Source organism: Saccopteryx bilineata, chromosome 2 (assembly GCF_036850765.1).
Source record: "Saccopteryx bilineata isolate mSacBil1 chromosome 2, mSacBil1_pri_phased_curated, whole genome shotgun sequence".
NCBI classification, from domain to species: Eukaryota; Metazoa; Chordata; class Mammalia; order Chiroptera; family Emballonuridae; genus Saccopteryx; species Saccopteryx bilineata.
This window is the reverse complement of record NC_089491.1, coordinates 13580823-13602637: the sequence shown is the minus strand read 5'-3', so window position 1 is coordinate 13602637 and position 21815 is coordinate 13580823. Positions and strand designations below refer to the sequence as shown.

Below are 21815 nucleotides of genomic sequence, written 5' to 3'. Positions count from 1 at the left end.
AAGGGTTATTCACTCTGCTGTAGGCCCCCTCACCCCACCCCGGTCAAGGCACATATGGGAAAGCAATCAATGAACAACTAAGGAGCCACAACAAAGAATTAATGCTTCTCATATCTCCCTTCCTGCCTGTCTGTCCCTATCTGTCCCTTTCTTTGACTCTGTTTCTATAAAAAAAAAGACAAAGAAAATGAAAACTGCTGAACCCATTTTTGTGCTATAGTCCTAGAATTTTAGTACTTCTGTTACCTGCAAATTATTTAAGTAATTTTTTTTATTTTGAGAACATAGTCCCTCATGACACCCTCACCTTTGGTTATATCTACAACCAAAAAGGTGAAAAATCTTGTTCTTCCACCAGTGGATTCAGATGAGGAGAGCCCGTTTTTCTGTTTGTGAGCCTTCGATCCTTAGACCCTCAGCGACCTAAGTCCTGACTCCTGTGTGTTGGCGTCCCTCCCAAGGTGACAGGGTACAGCAGCAATTTCCAATTAAATGTGCTTGGGCTGGACCTCAAAGTGCTGTCGTGTTTTTGAAGACGAGTGTTCCCTGAGTCTCAGTCCTGGACACATTTGTAAATGCCAACAATAACAGCGGATACCTGGAAACTTGTTCACTTGACCGGAGAATATGTCACTGTCGTGAAATGAAACACCATGCCAGTAGATGTCACAAGGCAAGCGTCGGCCAAAAGGGAACTAGAAGAAAGAGAAAAATGTGACTCATAACAAGAGCAAGAGGAGCAGCGACCACACTGATGCCCGCTGTGTACCATTCCGGCGCCCTGGCCCATGTCACATGCCTGTCCTCACAGTGAGCACGTGAGGCAGCTGGCAGTCTTTCCCATGGTCATGTAACCCACCATTAGGACACATGGAGCTGGAATGGAGAGGAATCAGGACTTGAATCAGGTCTATCTGGATCCCAAGCCACACTTTGCTTTCTCTGAAAATTGCACGTCTTAACCCAGTCCCCAAAGAATGCACTTTGACAGTCTCTCTCTCTCTCTCTCTCTCTCTCTCTCACACACACACACACACACACACACACACACATGTACACGCACACGCACATGCACAGACGCACATGTACACGCACACGCACATGCACACACACATAGCCCATACACACAAGGCAAGGTCCACAAGCACAGAATGGATTCCCAGTGCCTAAAAGTCAGTAAGACTTTTTAAATAAATAAACAAAGAAGCCAGATGAGTGGTCATCTGACTCAAGATGAGCTACGCAGACTCTCCCAGGAATCTGGAGCTCAGAGAAGCCAGGCAGCCTCGGCTGGCCCTTGTACTGGAAGCAATAAAAAGCCAACCCCCAGGCAGCTGTGCTGTGCCAGGCACACAGGGATGCGAAGGCAGCCTATCTATCTGCTAGAGGGAGAGAAGGGGCAGGTGCGGAGACAAGAGCAGAGGCGAGACCCCGTGGCCCTGGAGACACCGACTGTGGGACCTCAGTTCCTAGGGCTTCTGGGTCCTAGACCAGACCTTCCTGCGCCTGGCTGTCCTTCCTACCCTGGGGTTCCAGGAGGCGGCCTTGTACCCTTAGAACACATCCGCTTTCCCCACAGCTATGGGGTTTCCCGCACTGAGACAAAGGGCCTGCCCTTCTGCTCTTTCCACCACTTCCTAGGTTATCAAATTAATCTGATTTGATCAAAATCTACATTTATGGAAGTGTTATCAAAGTTACCAAATTCTGCGCTTACAGAACATACCGTATTTTTAGTTCCATAAGACGCAAATGACCATAAGACACACCTAAGGTTTTAAGGAGGGAAATAAGAAAAAAATTGTTCTGAACCAAATGATGTGTTAAAATATTTAATAAAATACCGTATTTTTCACTCCATAAGATGCACGGGCATTTTCCCTTCCACTTTGGGGGGGGGGAGTGCGTTTTATGGAGCAAAAAGTAAGGTATTTTTAAATCTGTACACAGAGGATTGTGGTCAAGGGAAAAACGTGAGGGGCTGTTCGTTCAGAGTTATTTTTTTAAATCATATTTAGAACCTGCTTGTTTAAATTCCAGATGAAGAGAAATACCAACACATTAAATAAAATTATTTAATTTTCCCACTCTAAGACTACAGTTAATCAGGATTTTTATCACCTCCAAGTCGAGAGGGCTGCGTTCCAGTGAAAGAACACGGCCCTGCTAATGGTGGCGACTCAGTGCTTTCCAACTACTCCCAATTAAAACGAAGGCAAACAAGCTCAAGCAATTTAAATCAGTCACATTATTCCAAAGCTGTGCCAAAGGGAGGCATATGTTACACACTCTATTAGCATTAACAAGTTCCATCTATAATTTATAGCATTTCACTCATTTTCTTTGCATCCAGTGGACGAAAGTTATTCATTCAGTAGTCATAAATACAAAGAGATACAACATATGTTATTTTCTTCTAACTATTATGTGCTAATACGGACAGGGAGAATTAGCCAGGGAGGTAGCTCTCAAAAGCACACTATCCAATCAAAGTTTTCAAAGATCCGAGTGGCTTTGCTGTTCTAAATGTAGAACCAACACCTGCCCCATGTCAGTGGACAGCTGAGAACTCCTTATGGCCACCCTTCAATCCTTGCTACGTTCATGAATCCCAAATCCACCCTTCATTCACAAGTGCCTCTAGCTCATTTTGTTTTGAGAAACTGCCTTTTTAAAATCATTCATTTAATAATTTCTATGTGCCAGACACAGTGTAAGAAACTCTGACAGAGAGACACAATTTTAAACAGGTCCCAGAAATAAACCCTTGCTTTTACGGTCAAATGATTTTCGACAAAAATGGCAGGACTATTCACTGGGGAAAGGACCGTCTTTTCAACCACTGGTGTTGGGAAAACTGGACATTCACATGCAAAAAGAGTGATGCTGGACCCTTATTTTACACCATATACAAACATTAACTCAAAGTGAGTCAAAGACCTAATTGTGAGAGCTACAGCTATAAAACTCTTAGGAGACTATACAGGGAAAATATGGGGAATAAGCTTATGACATTAGATTTGGCAATCATTTCTTGGATAGGACTCCAAAGCACAGGGAACAAGAAAATAAATAAATAGATAAATAAATAAATGGAACTTCATTAAATTAAAACTTTTTATATCAAAGGACACTGTCAACAGAAGAAAAAGGCAACCCATGGAATGGAAGGAAATATCTGAAAATTACATATCTGACAAAAAATAATATTCAGAATATATTTTAAAACTCCTATAACTCAACAACAACAAAAAGCAACCCAATTAAAAGATAGATCAAGGACTTGAATAGGCATTTCTCCAAAAAAGATATACAGATGTCTAATAAGCACATGAAAAGGCTCAACATCACTACTCATTAGAAAAATGCAAGTGGAAACCACAAAGGAGAGCCCAGGCGGAGTGGCTCAGTGTACAGAGCACCATCCTGGCACACCCAGATCACAGGTTCGATCCTGGTCAGGGCGCACACAAGAAGCAACCTGGATACACAGCTGAATGGAACAGCTAGGTGGAACGGCGAGTTGATGCCTCTCTCTCTCTTTCTCTCTCCTTCCCCCCTCCCTTCCTCTCTCTCTCAAAGCAACCAAAAAAAATTATTTTTAAATAGTAATGAAAAAAAAATCCCACAATGAGATAACAGTTTACACCCTTTAGGATGGCTATGGTAAAAAAATAATAATACAAATAAATGTTGGTGAGGATGCAGAGAAATCGGAACCCTTGTGCATTGGGAGTGTAAAGAGCCTCTGCGGGAAACAAAGTTTCCACATGAGCCAGTAATTCCACTCTGGGTATACACCCCCCAAAATCAAAATCAGGGACTCAAGTAAATACCAGTACACACACTTTCATAGCAGCATTATTCACAATAAATAACTCAAAGGTGGGAACAGTTCAAGCGTCCATCAACTGCCCATCAACAAATAAACAAAACGTGGTACACACACACACACTATACTATTACTTGGCCTTAAGAAGGAATGAAATTTTGACACCTGCTACACTATGGATGACCCCTGAAGACATCATGCTAAGTGAAATGAAATAGTCACCAAAGGACAAATACTGTAAGGTTCCGCTTACATGAGAGGTAGCTAGACTAGTCAGATGCTAGGGATAGAGAGTGAATAGTGGTTTCTAGGGGCCATGGGGAGGGAAAACGGGGAGTTATTTGTTTAATGGGCACAGAGTTTCAGTCTGGGAAGATGAAAAAGTTCTGGAGATGGATGGTGGTGATGGGTGCACAACAATGTGAACGCATAAATATTTAATGCCACTGAACTGGAAAGATGGTCGAGATGGTAAATGTTATGATATGTATATTTTACCACAATCAAACAACAGCAAAAACTGTCTGCTCAAGCCTCCTGATGCTAAGGGGCCTTTGGAGGCTGTACTCTGAGCTCTCTGTATCCTGAAATACTGTAGGAATTTTCATAGGGCAATTGAACACTGACAGACACTGCCCAGACTCCCCACTCCCCATTTGTTCAAGGTCAGCACCATCCCACTTACACAGGGACATTCAAAGACTCCCTGAAGCCTTTAGTTGTTAAGAGACACCATGTTAGCAGCATCTTCAGTATGTTTCATAAATGAATATGCAAAGCCATGAATAGCAGCTACTCAAATACATGATCATCATCACTAAAGTTCACGCTTTTGTAACACTTCTCCTATTTACAGACGAAGAAAACAAAGCATTGAGAGACTAAATAACTTTCCCAAGGTCACAGAGCTAGTAAGGGCAGAGTCAGGACCAAATCCAGGTCTGCCTGATACCAAGGCCATGAACTTACCCAACCCACATGACTAACTGATCGCCTTCATGGTATTTATCAGCCACCCGTGAACCTCAGTAACAAGCCTACCCTCACACCACATGCTACCATCTTTTCCACAAAGGAAGTTCCTCCCTCGGTGTATTCACCCGAAGGGACCGAAAATCCCTTCCTCTCTTGCCCAGGACTAAACCACACTTGCAAAATAGCCAGGCTCAGAGAAGAATTGAAAGCATTAAATGTCCTTTGAGCATATTTGTGCTTAAGGGACTGATATTCATGTCCCTTTCTAATGGCCCACAGAGCAAGTTCAACCTCCTGAGGGCTTTTGCAAAATGCAGTTCCTCAGTGCATGCCAATGAAGCCCAATTCACACTGCCATACCTTGTGAATGACTTCTTCTCAGAGTCTCTGCACGAACAGAAAAATTTTCAAGTGATTGGGCATAAAAGTGGCAAATACGCTTTGATATGGGCAAGCACATGTGTAATGCATCTGCAGAGGGGAGTGACTCAAATTGCTGCTTTAAAATGAGGGGCCAGAGGCACTCAGGGGGACTCAGGAAGGTGTAGCGGCCAGGGCACTATGCTTGGATTGGGAAGACCCTGGCTCAAGCCCTGTCCCCTTGCCCTGAGACCTTGACGTGTGGACTCCGCCCCTCTAAGCCTCAGCAGCTCATCTACAACATAAGAAAACAGCAGCAATAAAACCTGTGTACCTCCCAGGGCTGTTAGGTGGTCTGAGGCAATGCATGGAAAAGCATTTTGTGAGGAGTAAATAGCTGTTGTATAAAATAGGGTGTTATTTTTAATATCCAAGGAAACCGCCTGAGTGAGTCACGTCAATTAAAAAGGTTGCCACCAAACCATGAAGCATCATGAGGACGGCTGCGGAGGAAGAACGCCGCGGTGTACCTGTGCAGGGACCCTGCCATGATGTCTGTGCAGGGAACCTGTCGTGATGTCCTTGGGCAGAGCTGAGAGGTTCCTCTCCCACGCCCCTTCCGTCCTCTGTTGCTGTGGGTGGTGCAGCCACCGTCTCGTAGGGTGTTTCTGTTCACATGACTGCTCCCCACCAGAGAGATGCTCCCCTCCCCCCACCTACCCACCTGTGGTAGGCCGCCTCCAGTGATCCCTGCCTCCCGGAATTCACACCCTGGGAGTGAATTCCACATTGTCGCAGGCTCGGTCTATGTAACCGACAGCTCCAGCACAAGTGATACTCGGATATTAGGATACTTTTGATATTAGCATATCTTTATAAAAAGACGGAAGCCCCCACCCTCATCATCATCATCATCATCATCACTCATTTTAGGGAAGCCTAGGGAAAAGTAAGAAGTCAAAGCCTCTTGCCCACAGTCAGGTGAGCGAGCTTGGAAGTGGACACTTCAGCCCCGGTCAAGTCTTCAAAGACTGGGACCCTGGCCTACAGCCATACATCAGCCTTGTGACAGACCCTGAGCCACAACCCCCAGACAAGCCACGCTCGGGTTCCTAACCCACAGGGATAATCAACATGTGTTGTTTTAAGCTGCTAAGTCTGGAGAAAATGTGTCACACAGCAGTAGATACTGAATACACCATCCCAGTTTGAGAACAGGGTTCATAGAAAAAGAAAGCATTTGGAGAATGAAGAAATTTAAGACTAATATAGCTTTATAATGAATACAATAGTTACTGTTTACTGAGCACTAATTATGTACCAGGCATCTTACATATATGCCTCCATTTGCACATAAAAAGAATCCCATTGGTAAAAAGTGTTAAAAAACAATCTGAAGTCATGTTCTATCTCCAAAGACTGCTCTTTTGACTGCACTAAGTTAGACGGATGGACAGATAGATTAACCTTGACCAAGAAAACAAGCAAATATATCTATGGGGGAAAAATGAGTTGTGGTTAGCACTTCATGGAGGAACGTGGCACAGCAAGGGCAGAGGAGGCCAGGTCAGACGCGAAGGGACAGAGCGACTGCCCTTCAAGGATGGACGAAAAACCTAACACTTTTCTTCAATCAAGAAGGCAAGCAGATGAGAAGTACTGGGGGAAATCCATCGATCCGGAAGGGTGTGACCATATGGAACATGCTTCTGTCAGCCAGATGTGAGCAGACAGAAAGAAGGGGAGCCCCATGTCTCCGCCAGTGGCATCGCTATCCTTCTAGATGAGTGAGAAGGGCCAGCAACCCGATGCAGGCTCCCTCTGGCTTGTGGCAACAGGGGCTGATTAGATAGCCCCCCTTGCACTGGGGAGGGACCCCAGTGTCTCTGGATGGGTCTGGGGAAAAGCCTACACATGGGGCAACTCCAAGCCTGCTTCCTCAGAGGGACAATAACGGCATTATGAATGGGTTATTCGATGGATTAACAATATGTCTGAATGACCCAGCACTGTGCCTGGCACACAGTGCCTGGTGTGCAGGTGGTACTCAAAAAATGCCACTTTCCTTCCTCACTTCCTGTCATCCTTCACCGCATACCTGTTGGCTGATAAGTTGTTACCCAAAGGAGTTGGTGGGCAGGGCTGTTCCCTAGAACCAGCCTCAGGAAACACATGCACTCTGTTTGTAGCCAGGGAGGTCTCCTGGGTGGGTGCCTAACCTTGAGGAAAGCCTGTGTTTGCATTAAAGCTCCTTGACTTGAGTTCAAGGACCTGGGTTCAGACCTCAGCCCTGACAACTACTGAGGCCCTTGATCTCACCATCTGGGAAAGGACAGCAAGTCTCCTCAGAAGGCGTTGTGAAGATTAAAAACAACTATGCAAGTGACAGAACGTTTGTAAATGGCTTGGCACATGGAGGGAGCTAAATTAGACCCATTACAGAATATTGAGAGCAAGCCCCCTGGATTGTTCGTCACCTGAGTCCCATGGTGACACAAGCAGAGAGGCAGAGGGCTCAGACATCTCTGTGGTAGAGAAAGCAGAGGCTGGCCCTCAACAGACCCACCTCTGAGTCACAGCCCAGGAGTTCTGGAGCCAGCAGGGGGGGGGGGGGCTGATGCATTAACAAACAGCACGCTCTGTGTGACAAAGTTCCCGCTCAGGGGAGGAAGGTTTAACCGAGGAGAGCCATTTGAGCTGGTGTGAAGGAGGCATGTGCCCGGCAGAGATGAAGAGGAAGGGAAGGCGGGCAGAGGGAAGACAGCATGCAAGGCAGGGAGTCTAGGAGAGCGTGACAACTTCCACGTGCCAGGAGCCAAAGCTGGAGAGGTGCCTGTCAGCCAGATCACGAAGCTGGAACTCGGTTCTGCGGGTGGAAGAGGGCCGAGGGCCGAGGGATGTGCTCGAGCAGGGCGAGGCTGGACCTGGTTAGAATGGAGAGTGGAGGGGAACAGAGAGAGGCTGAGGACGCAGACCCATGAGAAAGCCAAGAAAGCCGGCCCAGGCCAGGCTGGAGAAAGGCGACGGGTGGGTGGTGACTGGGTGAAGAGAGAAAGAATGCACTGGGGACAGAGCAGGGCAGGCAGGGAGGGAGGGCAATCATCAGTGCAGAGCATAAGAACAACCCTGACTCCTGCGCACTTTAAAGGAACCCCTAAGTCTATGCCCACAGGCTGACATTCCTGTCCTACCTCCTCCAGGGTCCTGGTCCTGGGAGAGGGAGAGGATCTCACTGCGTAAGTAGCACTCTGAGGAGCCTTCCAATTTAATAATGGCGCCGTGGGTTTCCTAGGAGGACAATAATTACTCATCTTCTAATAGAGCCAATAAATATAGCAGGAGGATCAGTAATTAACAACCTTTTGCTGGAAAGTAGCAATTCTCGTGATCTATGAAGTTTCCCTTTTCTGTTCGCTACTTCTTTGTTACTGCAAATCTGATACTCTGGGCAAGGACGCCATTAGTTGTTCGCTGAGTTAATCACCAAAGCAGGTTGTATTTTTTATTAAATCCATTCATTATCATTGACTCATATGAATTAAAGCCGGAAGAGCGGTGGGGAAGCCTGTCGTTTGCTTTGCTTCTGCCTCTGATTGCAATACTTTTAATGAGATCAAAATTGTTACCAAACAATTTAACTACAGAAAATAAAAAGCCCACGTTGGAAGCAGGGGAAGATGACCTTACCCCTTTCATAATTTCAGTGCCCCAGAGCAATCTTCTCCAGTTATTTATTCTGGTGTCTAATTTCCCAACCGTAAAGAATCTATATTAGTAGTTAAATTATATCAGGCAAGAGAAAAGGAAAAACTTCACAAACTTCTAAAGTGATTTACCTCTTGGCTTGCAGTTTTAATTAAAATTCCAGTTTATTTAGCAAAGAGCTCTGAAAAGATTAGATACCAATTTAAGCACTACATTCTTTTTCCACTTTCCAATTCATAAGGGTAACACAAACAGCAAAATAACCACGTGAAACAACTCTTTCCCAATTCCATCATAATTCAGCCCATAGAAAAGCACTCCAATATCAATTATAAATTAACTCCATTACGCTCTGCAAAATTATCAACCGTCATCTCCCTGCTCTCTACTCCCTCGCTGTGGGTAAATTATATCAATTCACCACGAGGTCCCCAACTACCCAGGCTCTTCCACATCAAAACTTGAAATGTGTTTATTAACTGAAATGGAAACAAAGCAAATCGAGTTTCCGTTTCGGCAGCACTTTCGTCCCAGCTGGGACACCAGACCACCTTTCCTGGAGCCATTCCTGGCACTTTCTAGGGCAGCTCATCCCCAGCTGACCCGACACCCAGGCGTTTCAGGACGCTACACAGTGGCAACTGCACTGAGAACCCGCCACAGGCACCTGGCTCAGTCCGCGCATCGACACAGCCATTCAACCCACGAGCAGCCGTGCCTTTGAGCAGGCGGTGCTTGGGAACGGCTGAGAGGCTCCGCGCGTGGGAGCAGAGGGGTAGTGGTAGGAGACCAGGCTGGAGAGGTGAAAACTGTAGGATGGAGGGAACAGCCCTGACCTTCGAGGAGCTCATAGTGACACACAGCAGATTGTTGTAATGCCAGTGGCCACCATCTTACTGCGCCTCTTCTACACGCCTGCCTCAGAGATAACCTCTTTACCCACACTGTCATATTTAACTGCCACACAACCATCATATTCCCATTTCAAAGAAGAGGCAAATCGGCTCAGTGAGGTAGGTGACATTCGAGCTGACTCTCCAGAAAGAGAGAAGTTGCTAAAACTAAAGCGGGAAAGAGGTTCCCACGGGAGGAAGCAAAAGCATGTGCACAGAGCATGCGCGAGTCGGGAGGTGCAGGCCTCCTCTGTCCGTGGCCACGAATGTCCGTGCGCCGGCCGTCAGCCCTGCGTCCCCATTTTCCACACACAGAATAGTTCCCATTCTGCAAATCTATGGGGGTCTGTTCTTCTCTTCCAACAGCTGATTATGATTTGTGCTGACCCTAAAGCACCCAGTACCATCTTAATAAAGGACCCCAGGGACAAGGAAGTGGTTCCCCAGAGGACTTACTAGATAATGGAGGATTGAATCTGACCCCCACACTCCTTTGCACCTACTGACCCCTAAAACCAGCCTGTAATCCCCCGGAGAGGTGCCCCTGCCTCAAGTCATATCATCAAATGTTGCTAAGGATACAACCATACCAATAATATTTACAATAATAAAAATTGTGGCTGCTATCTATTGAGTTAATATTATGTGCTCCGTACTTTACATGCGCTATCTCAATTAGCCCTCACAACTGCACAGTCAAGTAGGTAGATACAGGGCCATTCCATTTTACAGATGAAAGACAGGCTCAGGGTAATTAGATAGTCTCTGGTAGTGTATATCTCTCCAGTAAGCGGCAGAGCAAGGAACAGAACTCAGCCCCATTGCGTCCTCAAGTCCCCAGGGAACCAAGACTAGGAGAAATAAACAAGATTCCTTAATTAACATACAATTCCAGTGACAAACTGGTGAAGAGTAAGGCTGATGTGTGTGGAGCAGCAGCAGGGGAGGGCCCGGAGTGGGGAGTCAGCACCGCTGGGAGCTCTCCGGAGTGCTGAACCGCCTCGCCTACGTGCTCTGCCTCAGAGCACCTGCGTCTGCCAGGGTGCCTCTGCCAGTCCTAACCCTCACCTCCCGGTTTCCGTGCCCAGGAGAGCCGCTAACGGAATAGAGTTAATGGAAATGGGAGTACATCTGGGAGAGAAACAGTTAGCTTTTAGAAATACTGAGCTGGAAGTTTCAACAGGACATCTTGCAAGGGATTAGGAATGGGAGTGAGGTCAAAGCAAGAAGAATTTTTCAAAGAAAAAGTGCATCAAAGAAAGTGCCTTTTTGGAGTGGTTACTGAGAGAGAAAACCAAGGGGACTCCTTCCTAGCAGTCCTGGACAGTGGGTACCAGGAACAAATTGAACTCTCCAACTCCAACACTGCGCCTAAAGCTGTTCAAAGAGGACTGTTGTTGCCTGTAGCTTTGAACTAGTGAGTAAATAAATAACTACCACCACCACTCCTCAACCCCCAACCCCAAAGAATAAGAAATGGAAAAGTATTTAGGGAAAGATAAAAAGTAGCTTTCCATAAGGTGGCATGATTCAAGTTAATCAAGGTCATACCCACTCTTACTTAAAGTAATCTTTATAAATTTTAATCTTTATAAATTTATAAGATTACTTAAAGTAATCTTTATAATACGTTGAGATGTCACTCAGAAAGACTGAGCCTTTCAGACCATAGAACCTAAAGGCTCACACCATGGGACTTTTGTGAACACATCTCTCCCCCTGCTGGTAACAGAGATATCAGAACAGTACCTCTATTCTCCATCTCCATCCCCATCTCTACTCTCCTACACACCTTACCTAATAGTTGTACTCTTTTATTAACTTACTCTTTCATTCAGGTAAACATTATTATGTATCAACTCAATGTCAGGCACTGGGGACTCAGAGAAGAATAAGGCACAGTCCTGTCTTTAGGACGTGAACTTGTAAACAAATCATGATGCAAAGTGGCAAAGGCTCCAGCCCACGAGCCAAAGAGTAACGAGTGCATGAAGCAGGGTGTGAGTTATTCCTCCCGGGAGGGACGTGACTTGGTAGGCACTTGCTGAGCTGGAATCTGCCAAGCCCAGAGCCAGGAGAGTGTCTCTGCGGGAGCAGCCCCAGCAAAGGCATGGGAGCGGGAGAGAACACGATGAGCATTCTCTCTCTCGGGGCAGGAACAACATCTGAGGTCTCTCAGTATTCCAGGTGCCCTGCCCAGTGCCTGGGGGTGAGTGGGTGTCAGCAAGTCACAGGCGCTGGAGGACAGAATGCCATGTGGTTTGGTGTGGAGGCAATAAAGCAGGACCATGGGGTCTTGTAACAGAAAGGGAACTGAACAGAACCAGAATCTATAAGACTCAAAACAAATCTTAATGTGAAACTGCTCAGGCATGCAGCAGACAAGTGCAGGCTCCAGTCATCCATTTCTCCAGCCCGGGGTTTCATAACTCTGCGGGTGAAGCAGGCAGCTCTTGTAAAGGAAATGCACACCTCTCAATGTGGGCCAGTTCGAGAGCGATGGGCTAGTTCACAGCTAGAGACGCTCCTCTTGTGTTCAGAATTTTAAAAGAAATCGTCAGCAGTAACAGTCCAAAAAGATGGAATGGGGGTGAGAGAATGGGCATCCTTATCCAATTTTAGAATCTCCTTTTTTTTTTTCCTCATGCTGAACTCCCTGTCAAGTTCCAAATCTTCTCATTTTCCAAAGGTTAGCACAGCCAGTAGCTGTGGCCAAACCCACTGCTTTCCCTAGCTCCTCGTGTCGGGGCTGTTCCTCCTCTACTAAGTATTTAAGCAATACCTTTTAATTTACTTAATGACCTCAGAACAAACTGATTGATGGACCAGCTCGGTTTTGGCATTTCCCTGACGACCACATAATTGGGCAGCTATGTTAAGTATCTGTCACCCTGGTCAGCTAACGTGGTCCATTAAGGCAGAGCCAGGCCACTCGTGGCTGACAGTCAGCCTCTGCAGCCCGCAGGTTTTCAAACACTCGGGCACTAGATTAAATACTTTGTATTTTCACGGTGTTATAAATCTGGCACTTTCCTGGTGTCTCCTGAAGACACTGAACCAGCAGACTTAGCTTTGGAAAAATCTGTATCCTGTCGCAAATAGTGATAAATACAAATACTATAGGATTAAAAATCAGGAGGCCAAGATTCTAGTCCTAGTGAATCATTGTAGTTCACCCACTCAACAAACATTAATTGAGTGCCTGTTATGTGCTAGCTACTGGGCTATGTGCTAAGATACAGCAAAACCACCATCACATGTGCTGAGTGGCAAATCACTATTGTGCCAGGCATGGTTCTAAGCACTTCACAGGTATAAAGTGCGAACAGCCTTAGGGGTAAGTACTATTCTCACACCCATTTTACAGATGAAGAGATTGAGGCACAGCTTCAGTTTTCAGCCTCAAAGTGGCAGGGTCAGAGCACAAGCCCAGCCAGTTTGACTCCAGAGATCAATAAGATGCAGCCCCAGCCCTTGGACAGTTCGATGTTCCTTGGAAGGACATCAGACGTGCACGGAATGGGTCTATGACCCAGGGGAAAACTTATTCTCTTTGTATTGGTTCTTTAATACACCAACAATTTCTAATGCACCAAAAATGAACAGAAATCTGGTGGCTTCTGACAACACCCACTCATTAGCTCATGTTCTTTGGGCCAGAAGTCCACCACGGCATGGCTGGTGCTCTGCTCAGGGTATCGGGAGGCCGAAATCTAGGTGTTGCAGTTCTCGTCTGGCTCAGGATCATCTTCCAAGATCAGTGTTTGGGGAGTTCACCTCCTTGCAGCTGTAGGACTGAGGTCCTCATGTTCCCTCCAGCGGTCAGCCAAGGACCTCTCAGCAACTGGAGACTGCCTCAGTTCTTGCCGTAGTGCCCCCCTCCCCAGGAGGTTCATAAAGTAGACTGTTTTTTTTTTCCAGACTAATACATCTGTCTGACTTTCTTTTCTGCAACCAGCCAGATAAAACGCTGCTTTTAAAAGGTCACCTGATTAGGTCAGGCCCATGCAGGGAAATCTCCCTTTTGCTACATAGTGTAACATAAGCACGAAGTGAGGGCTCATTATATCCACGAGTCCCACCTACATGCAGAAGGAGAGGATTAGTCACCTGTGGAGGCCATTAGGAGTCTTTTTAGGATTCTGCTTACAACACTTTCTGAGTTTTCATTTCCTGGTCTGAGGCTAGTCTAGATGATAATGGCACTACTATTTGTATAGGGATTTGCAGTTTACTAAAGACCTTTTCACATATATTTTCTCGTTTGAGCCTCACAACCCGGAGATTCTGGTATTCTGGGAGCAAAGGTTAGCCTCACTGTCAGGAAGAGGGATGTGAGGGTGGAGGAGATACGACCTTTTCCCTGCTGTGCTGGGAGGGTGGGAGGGCAGAGACCTGACTCAAGCCCCCCGACGCCAGCTTCCGCACCCCACCCCAGCCCTTGCTGCCACACTGATCTGAGGAGACCGGATATATTCTAGTGCCGGTGGCGACAGCTCAAGTGGAAAAAACAGCGCCCTTGGAGTCAGACAGATCTGGGTTCAAATCCAAGTTTTTCCCTTCTTAGCAACAGGGTCTTGGGTGAGTCACTTCTCTTGTCTGGATATCCTCATCTTGCAAATGGGGGGAGCTGGCCCACGTGGTCTCCAAGGGCTCTTTCAGCCTCGAAACGGGACACGACTGCTTCAGTTGCACTGTGGGAGATCTCTGGCTTCTGTCCCGTCCTCTTGGTGGCAGAGAACCCCATAAGGAGCTACACTCTTCCAGGTATCCCTGTGGTCGGAGCATTTTATTAGATTCCCGGGGCCACCACAACAAAGTACCACAAACCGGGTGGCTAAAGCAATGTATTCTCTCACAGTGCTGGAGGCCAGAAGTCTGGAATGAAGGTGCCATGGGGTGGTTCCTGCTGAGAGCTCTGGGAGGGAATCCTTCCAGGCCCTCCACTGCAGGTGGCCGCACACAAGCCTTGGCACTCCTTGGCTTGTAGCTGCATCACTCCAATCCCTGCCTGTCTCCACATGGCCCTCACCTGTGTGTGTGTGTGTGTGTGTGTGTGTGTGTGTGTGTGTGATCTTTTCTGTTTCTTATAAGGACAATCATCATTGGATTTAGGCATCACCCCTAAGCTGTGATCATCTCATCTTGAGATTCTTAATTACATCTGCAAACTCTATTTCCAAGTAAGGTCATATTCAGATACTGGTTAGGACTTGGACATATGTTTTGGGGGACACAACTCAACCCCATCATAAATTGATGTATGCATCCCACCACTGATGAAATGTAGTGCTTTCCAATTTCCCCTCTCCACAAAGAACACTGCAGTAAACATCCTCTTTGTATCTCTTTGGGCTCGGGACAAGGATTTCTCAAGAACTGAAATTGTTTAGGTCACAGAATACATTTTCAACTCTGCTAGCTACTGCTAAATATTTTTGCCAGTCTAATCCATGTGAAATGGTATCTCACCATTGTTTTAATTTGCATATTCATAATTATTCCAGTGAGACTGAATTACTTTTTTCAAATGGTTATTGGATATTTGGGTTTCCTCTTTGAATATCGCTTTTTAAGCTCAAAATAAATAGTTCTCCATGGAGATTATTCAGGAGCTTTTCAAAAGTACAGAGATAGCAGTTAGTAGAGGTGGGCTTCGACCTAGAAATCTGAATGCTAACGGGCCTGTCAGGAGACTGAGCCACACACAGCCCCAGGGAAGGACCACGGTGTTAGAAGCTAGGAACCGGCCTTACTGGCACTTGGTTCTTACACCAGTCAGGGTGCACTGAGGGGCACTAGCTCATACAGAACTGTGGCACTGCTTCGATGAGGGTGTTAGAGAATGCCAGTCACACCAGGGTCCCTTCATGCAGGTCATCTGGGCAAACTGCTCCCGGCTCTCAGTGCTAGAAAAAGTTGCACATCTCTCAAGTGATGCTTTTGATCTTGCAGCCACTGTGACTTTCAACTTGGTACGTTTCTGTTTCTCCTCAGTAACCAGAAAGCTCAGAACCAAATCTGTGTCCCATCATAAAAACTGCAAGATTTTTCCTGACCAGGCAGTGGCACAGTGGATAGAGCATCTGCCAGGGATGCTGAGGACCAAGGTTTGAAACCCCGAGGTCGCTGACTTGAGCGGAGGCTCCTCCGGCTTGAGTGTGGGGTCTCTGGCTTGAGCGTGGGACCATAGACATGACTGCATGGTCACTGGCTTGAGCCCAAGGTCGCTGGCTTGAGCAAGGGGTCACTCGCTCTCTGTAGCCCCCAAGTCAAGGGACATATGAGAAAGCAATCAATGAACAACTAAGGTGCACAACAAAGAATTAATGCTTCTCATCTCTCTCTCCCTGCCTATCCCTGTCTATTCCTCTCTGTCTCTGTCTCTCTCACAAACAAAAAACAAAACAAAACTCTGCAAGATCTTCAGATCATGTATTTCAAGTTACTGACTTTTCCCTGATTTCATCTTACTATGTTATTTTTATTGTCCCTGTGCCCTGATGTTTTTTATCTAAACTTTAAAAAATTTCTAACAATGTATGTATTTTTAAAAGCCCCTTTACATACTTTTGGGGAATAGATAAGCATAAATACATACTTAAATAACTTTAAATTTTACCTTGTGAGACTTAAATGATAATAGATAATTTATGTGAATTAAGATGCTTCTTTCGAGTTTGCTTAAAGGTTTTAATCACTGAAAAAAAATGGAGGACTGGATAAAGAAGATGTGGCACATATACACCACGGTATACTATTCAGCCATAAGAGATGATGACATCGGATCACTTACAACAAAATGGTGGGATCTTGATAACATTGTACGGAGTGGAATGTGTAAATCGGAAAAAAACAAGAACTGCGGGATTCCATACATTGGTGGGACATAAAAACGAGACTAAGAGACATGGACAAGAGTGTGGTAGTTACGGGGGTGGGGGGAGGGAAGGAGGAGAGGGGAAGGGGAGGGGGAGGGGCACAAAGAGGGCTAGATGGAGGGTGATGGAGGACAATCTGACTTTGGGTTAAATGTATGCAACAGAATTGAATGACAAGATGACCTGGACATGTTTTCTTTGAATATATGTACTATATTACCCTGAAAAAAAAAAAAAAGACGCTTCTTTCAAAACTGACCTATTTTTAAGAATAATCAATGATATAAGTTCTATTATTCAATTTTAACTAAAAAAAATACTTCAAATATGAAGTTTTCACAACACATCAGTGAAAGTTATTGAATGCTACAAATGGGTCACACAAGCCAGCTAGTGTGGCCACTCAGGTGCGGGAGAGACAGGACTGGGTTTACAATCCAATACCATTCATTTCTAAATGACTGCCACGAAATCTTTGAGTGGTACAAGAGCCGTTACATTTATTTAAGATGTATTTAGTTTAGTGGCTTTAAAACTAAAATTAATTTTCAAAAACTTCCACAAATAGATTTTTAAAGAGGTTTTAACTTCTTGGTTCCTGTGTTTCTTAAAAAAAAAAAAAAGCCAAAATTATGCTACTGCTCACTTCACTATTATTCCAATTCCTTCACCAAGTTACTCTGTGTAGTGAGTAGGACAGCCAACCAAATTATCCCAGTTTTTCCAAGACCGTTCTGGATTTCAAACTGAAAGTCCAGTGCCCCGCAAACTGCCTCAGTCTCAGCCAAAGCAGGACAGTTGGTCAGCCCAGCACTGGGCCAGCTCCATTTGCCAAGATATGGGAGGAAGGACCTATTAAGAGCAAATCCTCCTCCTATATTTGACTGTATTTTTTGCTCCATAAGACACACTTTTTTCCCCCAAAAGTGGAGGGGGAATGCTTGTGCATATTATGGAGCGAAAAATATGATATTTTATTATTAAATATTTTAACACATCATTTGGTTCAGAATATTTTTTTTCTTAAGTTTCCTCCTTAAAACCATAAGTGTGTCTTATGGTCAGGTGCGTCCTGTAGAGCAAAAAGTACGTTTTTCTTTTTTTTATTATTTCTTTATTGAGTGATGTTAGAGAGAGAGGAAAAGAGGAAGGAAGGGAGGGGGGAGAGAAAGAGAGGGAGAAACATCAATCTGTCTCTGTGTGTGCCCTGACTGGGGATCAAACCGGCAACCTTTTGCATATTAGGATGATGCTCTAAGCAACCGAGCTATCTGACCAGGGCCCCTCCTACACTTTAAATCTGAATGGCAGTCATATTCCAAAGATATTCCTAAGTGGGTAGGAAAACAAGATAAAATCCTGAATGTGGCTCACCTAATATCAGCCTGGATTTCACAGTGAAAGGATTAGAAGAAATCCTCACAGGTCAATGTTCTTATTCTCCGCTAAAGAATCGGGGAAAGAGATGCCATAAAGCTACCTCGGAAACCCATTCTACCACCCATGAGCGTTTTAATACGTTCAGTTCAGTCTAGTTACGTCATTGTCGTTCTCAGCACCGAAGTGAATGAAGAAAACTAAAGGATATGGTGGCCCCAGGAAAGCATGCCAGTTCCTGGAGACCTCGACATGAGTCACCAGGACAAAGACAAAAGGCCAATGGAAGACAGTCTTTGGACTCGGGGGAGGGGGGGGACTAAACTCTAAAACTTTAAAAATATTAGGAACTTTTTTAGAATAGTATGTCAAGCAAATAGCCTTAAAGCCTCAGTTATAGCCTGTTCTGTCCAGGACAATAGTTTTAAGTGAGTTCTCCAAGGGAAGGCAAAAACTAACACTATTGGATGCCTACTGTGTGTCAGCGGCTCTCATGCTCATGATTTCATTTAATTTTCCAACGCTCCTGTGGGTAGATTTTTACAGATGGAGAGAACAAAGCCAGAGTTAATTCACTCTGCACTGTGCCAGGTGTTGGCCGTGCAATAATGAGCACGAGAGGCATAATAATACAATAGTAAACATTACAGTCATAAACAATAAATATGAGTCATGGTTCCTGCTTTCATGGGGCTTAGAGTCTAGCTGGGAATAATAAATTCCCAAATGATAAATTATTACAAAACTAATTCTGAGTGACCCAGCTTGGGGGGAAGTGGGAGTGCTCCCTGAGGCTGAGGAATAAGAAGACAGGCGGTGAGAGGAGGTGGGGAGAGAAAGGAAGACCGTGCCCCATGCCAGGCAGAGGAGATGCGCAGAGATTGGAGAGGAGAGCTCTCGGTATGTGCCCACGAGAACACCATTTGTAAGCGGCACGCAGGGGTTTGTGCCTTATGCCTTCTGAGAGCAGGGTTCGTGTTCTCACCTCTGCGATACAGTGTGACCAGCTGTTCTTCACATCTAAGGGGGACACTCACAATGAGGATCTGATTCCCCACGACGATACTCCACGTTTCCCAAGCTCACCTGATCATAAGCACCGTCTGCAGGGCCTTGTTAAAAAAAAAAAATAGAGTCCCTAGGTCCCATCACTACTGGGAAATCAAATTCTAACACGTGCCCTAGGTGATTCTTGTCATCAGACAAGCCTGGGATATGCTGAGTCAAGGCTTCGGAAAACCTAAAACCCAACACGCTCAGAGCTTACCTTTACCTGCCATCCAGGACATCTGGAGGAGGGGTAAATACACAGTACGGAGCACAGAGAGGTGCTGTAGAACTGGGCACCTGAAACCTGAGTCACGAGGTTAACCAGTGTCACCCCAATAGACTCAATTAAAATTAAAAGAAAAAGAAAGAAACAGGCAGAGCTCCTTGAAGCAATTTAGCCTTAAGAAGAAATGGAACATGGTTTGGGGAGGGGGGGGACTTCAAATCCTCTAGCCAGCCAGTCAAATGAAAATGTCCCCCTCCTGTCCTCCAGGTGTTCTAGAGATTTTTACCGTCCCTCGTCCTGGATGAAGTGATGGCTTCTCAGTATGGATTTTGTCACTGCTGTCAAAACAAAGCCCATGCCCACAGCTGAAGGCTCAGGAACAGGACTCCGAGTCATCTCTAATTAAGGAGCTGAGTGGAGTAACCGAAGCAGCAAGATAACAAGAAACAAGCCGCGGCTTTCCTCCGGGAGAGGTTCGAGATTTAGAACCCAGACAGGTCCCAGTCCCAGACCGACCCCCACTGGATGAAACACGGACAAGCTAACGAGCCGGCCTGAGCCTCACTTTCCCCCGCCGCGAAGGGGCTAAGTGCCCCCTCTGCAGTTACTGCTGAGAAGTACGTGAGCTGGAGTTGGTGGTGGCCTGCTGCTATCGGGCCCTTAACAAAGGCTTGTTAATAAATAATAAGACATCGGTGAATTTATAGCCCGACAAGCGGACTGTGCTAATATGGAGCCAACAGCTAATAAGATATATGAAATTAATAAAAAAGATTCACAGGCACAAAGTGCTGATTCTAAGCTATGTTATGAAAAAACTGGCCCTTCCCATGATACAGTGGATTGAGTTATAATGTGGTTCCCTTGATATGATGTTTAAAAGCATGGGAGTGAGAGAGAGCTTTATTTAATATGCTAATCTTTGTTCTTAGACAATAGACCGCCTAGGAGCTGGAACTGAACCCAGGTCCCAGAAAAGGGTGGACTGCAAGTTGAGGGGAGGCCTGCTGAAAGGCTGGGGAGCCAGGGAGCAGCTGGTGGCGTGGGGGGCGTGGGGGGTCATTAGCAATAACAATGCCATACAATTGAGTAAGTGCTTTAAATGGCTTTGCTAAGAGACAGAAAGGATCAGAAAAGAAGTTGGATAAAGGGTGTGGGGAGGACACAATCACGGGGCCAGAGTTCAGGGTCATGCAGAGAGCAATCCTGCCTTATGAGGGGCAGAGGCCATCGGGAGGCGCGGACCGCACCAGCCGCCTGCGAGCGGCTCGAGTCTGGACGTCAGGTCTAAGCAAGCCCAGTACCTAGCTGGCAGCCGTCACAGATCCTCCTTCGCCATTAAACTGAGAGAGGCCACAGGAACTGTAAGACGCACTGCTAATTATCAGATGTTTATGCAGAAGGTAAAACTTATCTGACACTCCAGGAAGTTCTACTGGATCCTCTAATTAAGAACAAAGGAGGCTTACTGAGTGAATAGCCATCAAGATTTGAGTTCAAACCTTGGTTCTGCGTGACCTTGAGAAGTTATTTAACCTCTGGGAACCCATCCCTTTCTTTGTCTGAGAACAAGGGTAACATTTTTCACCTCAAAGATTTGCAAGGATCAAACGCGCTAACATATGATAACTACTTAACACAGAGAAAGCCCTGGGTACTGTCCGCTTCTCTGCCACTCAGAAACAAGCGAAAAAGGGGACTGGGTTTCCCTTACGGTCAGTCCGATGTCTTTGTTGCATGTGGAATATAGAAAGTTGGTTGACAACTTGCTTATGTGGGAAAATAAACTCTGAAGCTAACAGCTGATTTGCATTGGTTTATAAATCTGCCCAGTGCTCCTGCTGCGGAATCCGAAATCCAGGCCTCACGGGCAGGGGCAGCAAGGGTCTGTACCAGCAACGGAGTCAGAAGTAGAGACATGGGTGCCCATCCCTCACCTCCTCCTGACGTTTCTAATTCCCGACCCTTTCTCTCCACACAGTTGTCAGGGAGAGACAGTGCAAAGTTTAAACCCTAGTTCGGGCCTGACCAGGCTGTGGTGCAGTGGACAGAGCATCGGACTGGGACGCGGAGGACCCAGGTTCGAAACACCGAGGTCACCAGTTTCAGCCCAAGGTCGCTGGCTCGAGCAAGGGGTCACTCGGTTTGCTATAGTCCCCCGGTCAAGGCATATATGAGAAAGCAATCAATGAACAACTAAGATGCCACAACAAAGAATTGATGCTTCTCATCTCTCTCCTTTTCTGTCTATCTGTCCCTATCTGTCCCTCTCTCTGTCTCTGACACACACACACACACACACACACACACACACACACACAAAATCCTAGTTTGGAAAAGAATTATAGTAAATGAATGGCCTGAATCCTAGGTTGTTTATCCTATAGATATTCTCGTACAAGTGCACAAGGACAGATATATAAGGACATGATAATTGCAGCTTTATTAGAGTGGCAACACTCTGTAAACAGTTCAACGCAGGTCAATGGGTGACCAGTTAAGTAAGTGATGCTACA

General features: G+C 45.8%; 1 protein-coding gene across 4 annotated transcripts in view; it reads right to left on the bottom strand.

Moving 5' to 3' along the window:
- The window catches only part of TTLL11 (tubulin tyrosine ligase like 11), a 202543-nt gene that overhangs the window by 164868 nt on the left and 15860 nt on the right, over positions 1-21815 (bottom strand). For all 4 annotated transcript variants that reach the window (XM_066256315.1, XM_066256317.1, XM_066256316.1 and 1 more), the window contains exon 2: positions 599-695. In XM_066256315.1, the coding sequence (XP_066112412.1) occupies positions 599-695 (97 nt within the window). The remainder of the gene's footprint in view (positions 1-598; positions 696-21815) is intronic.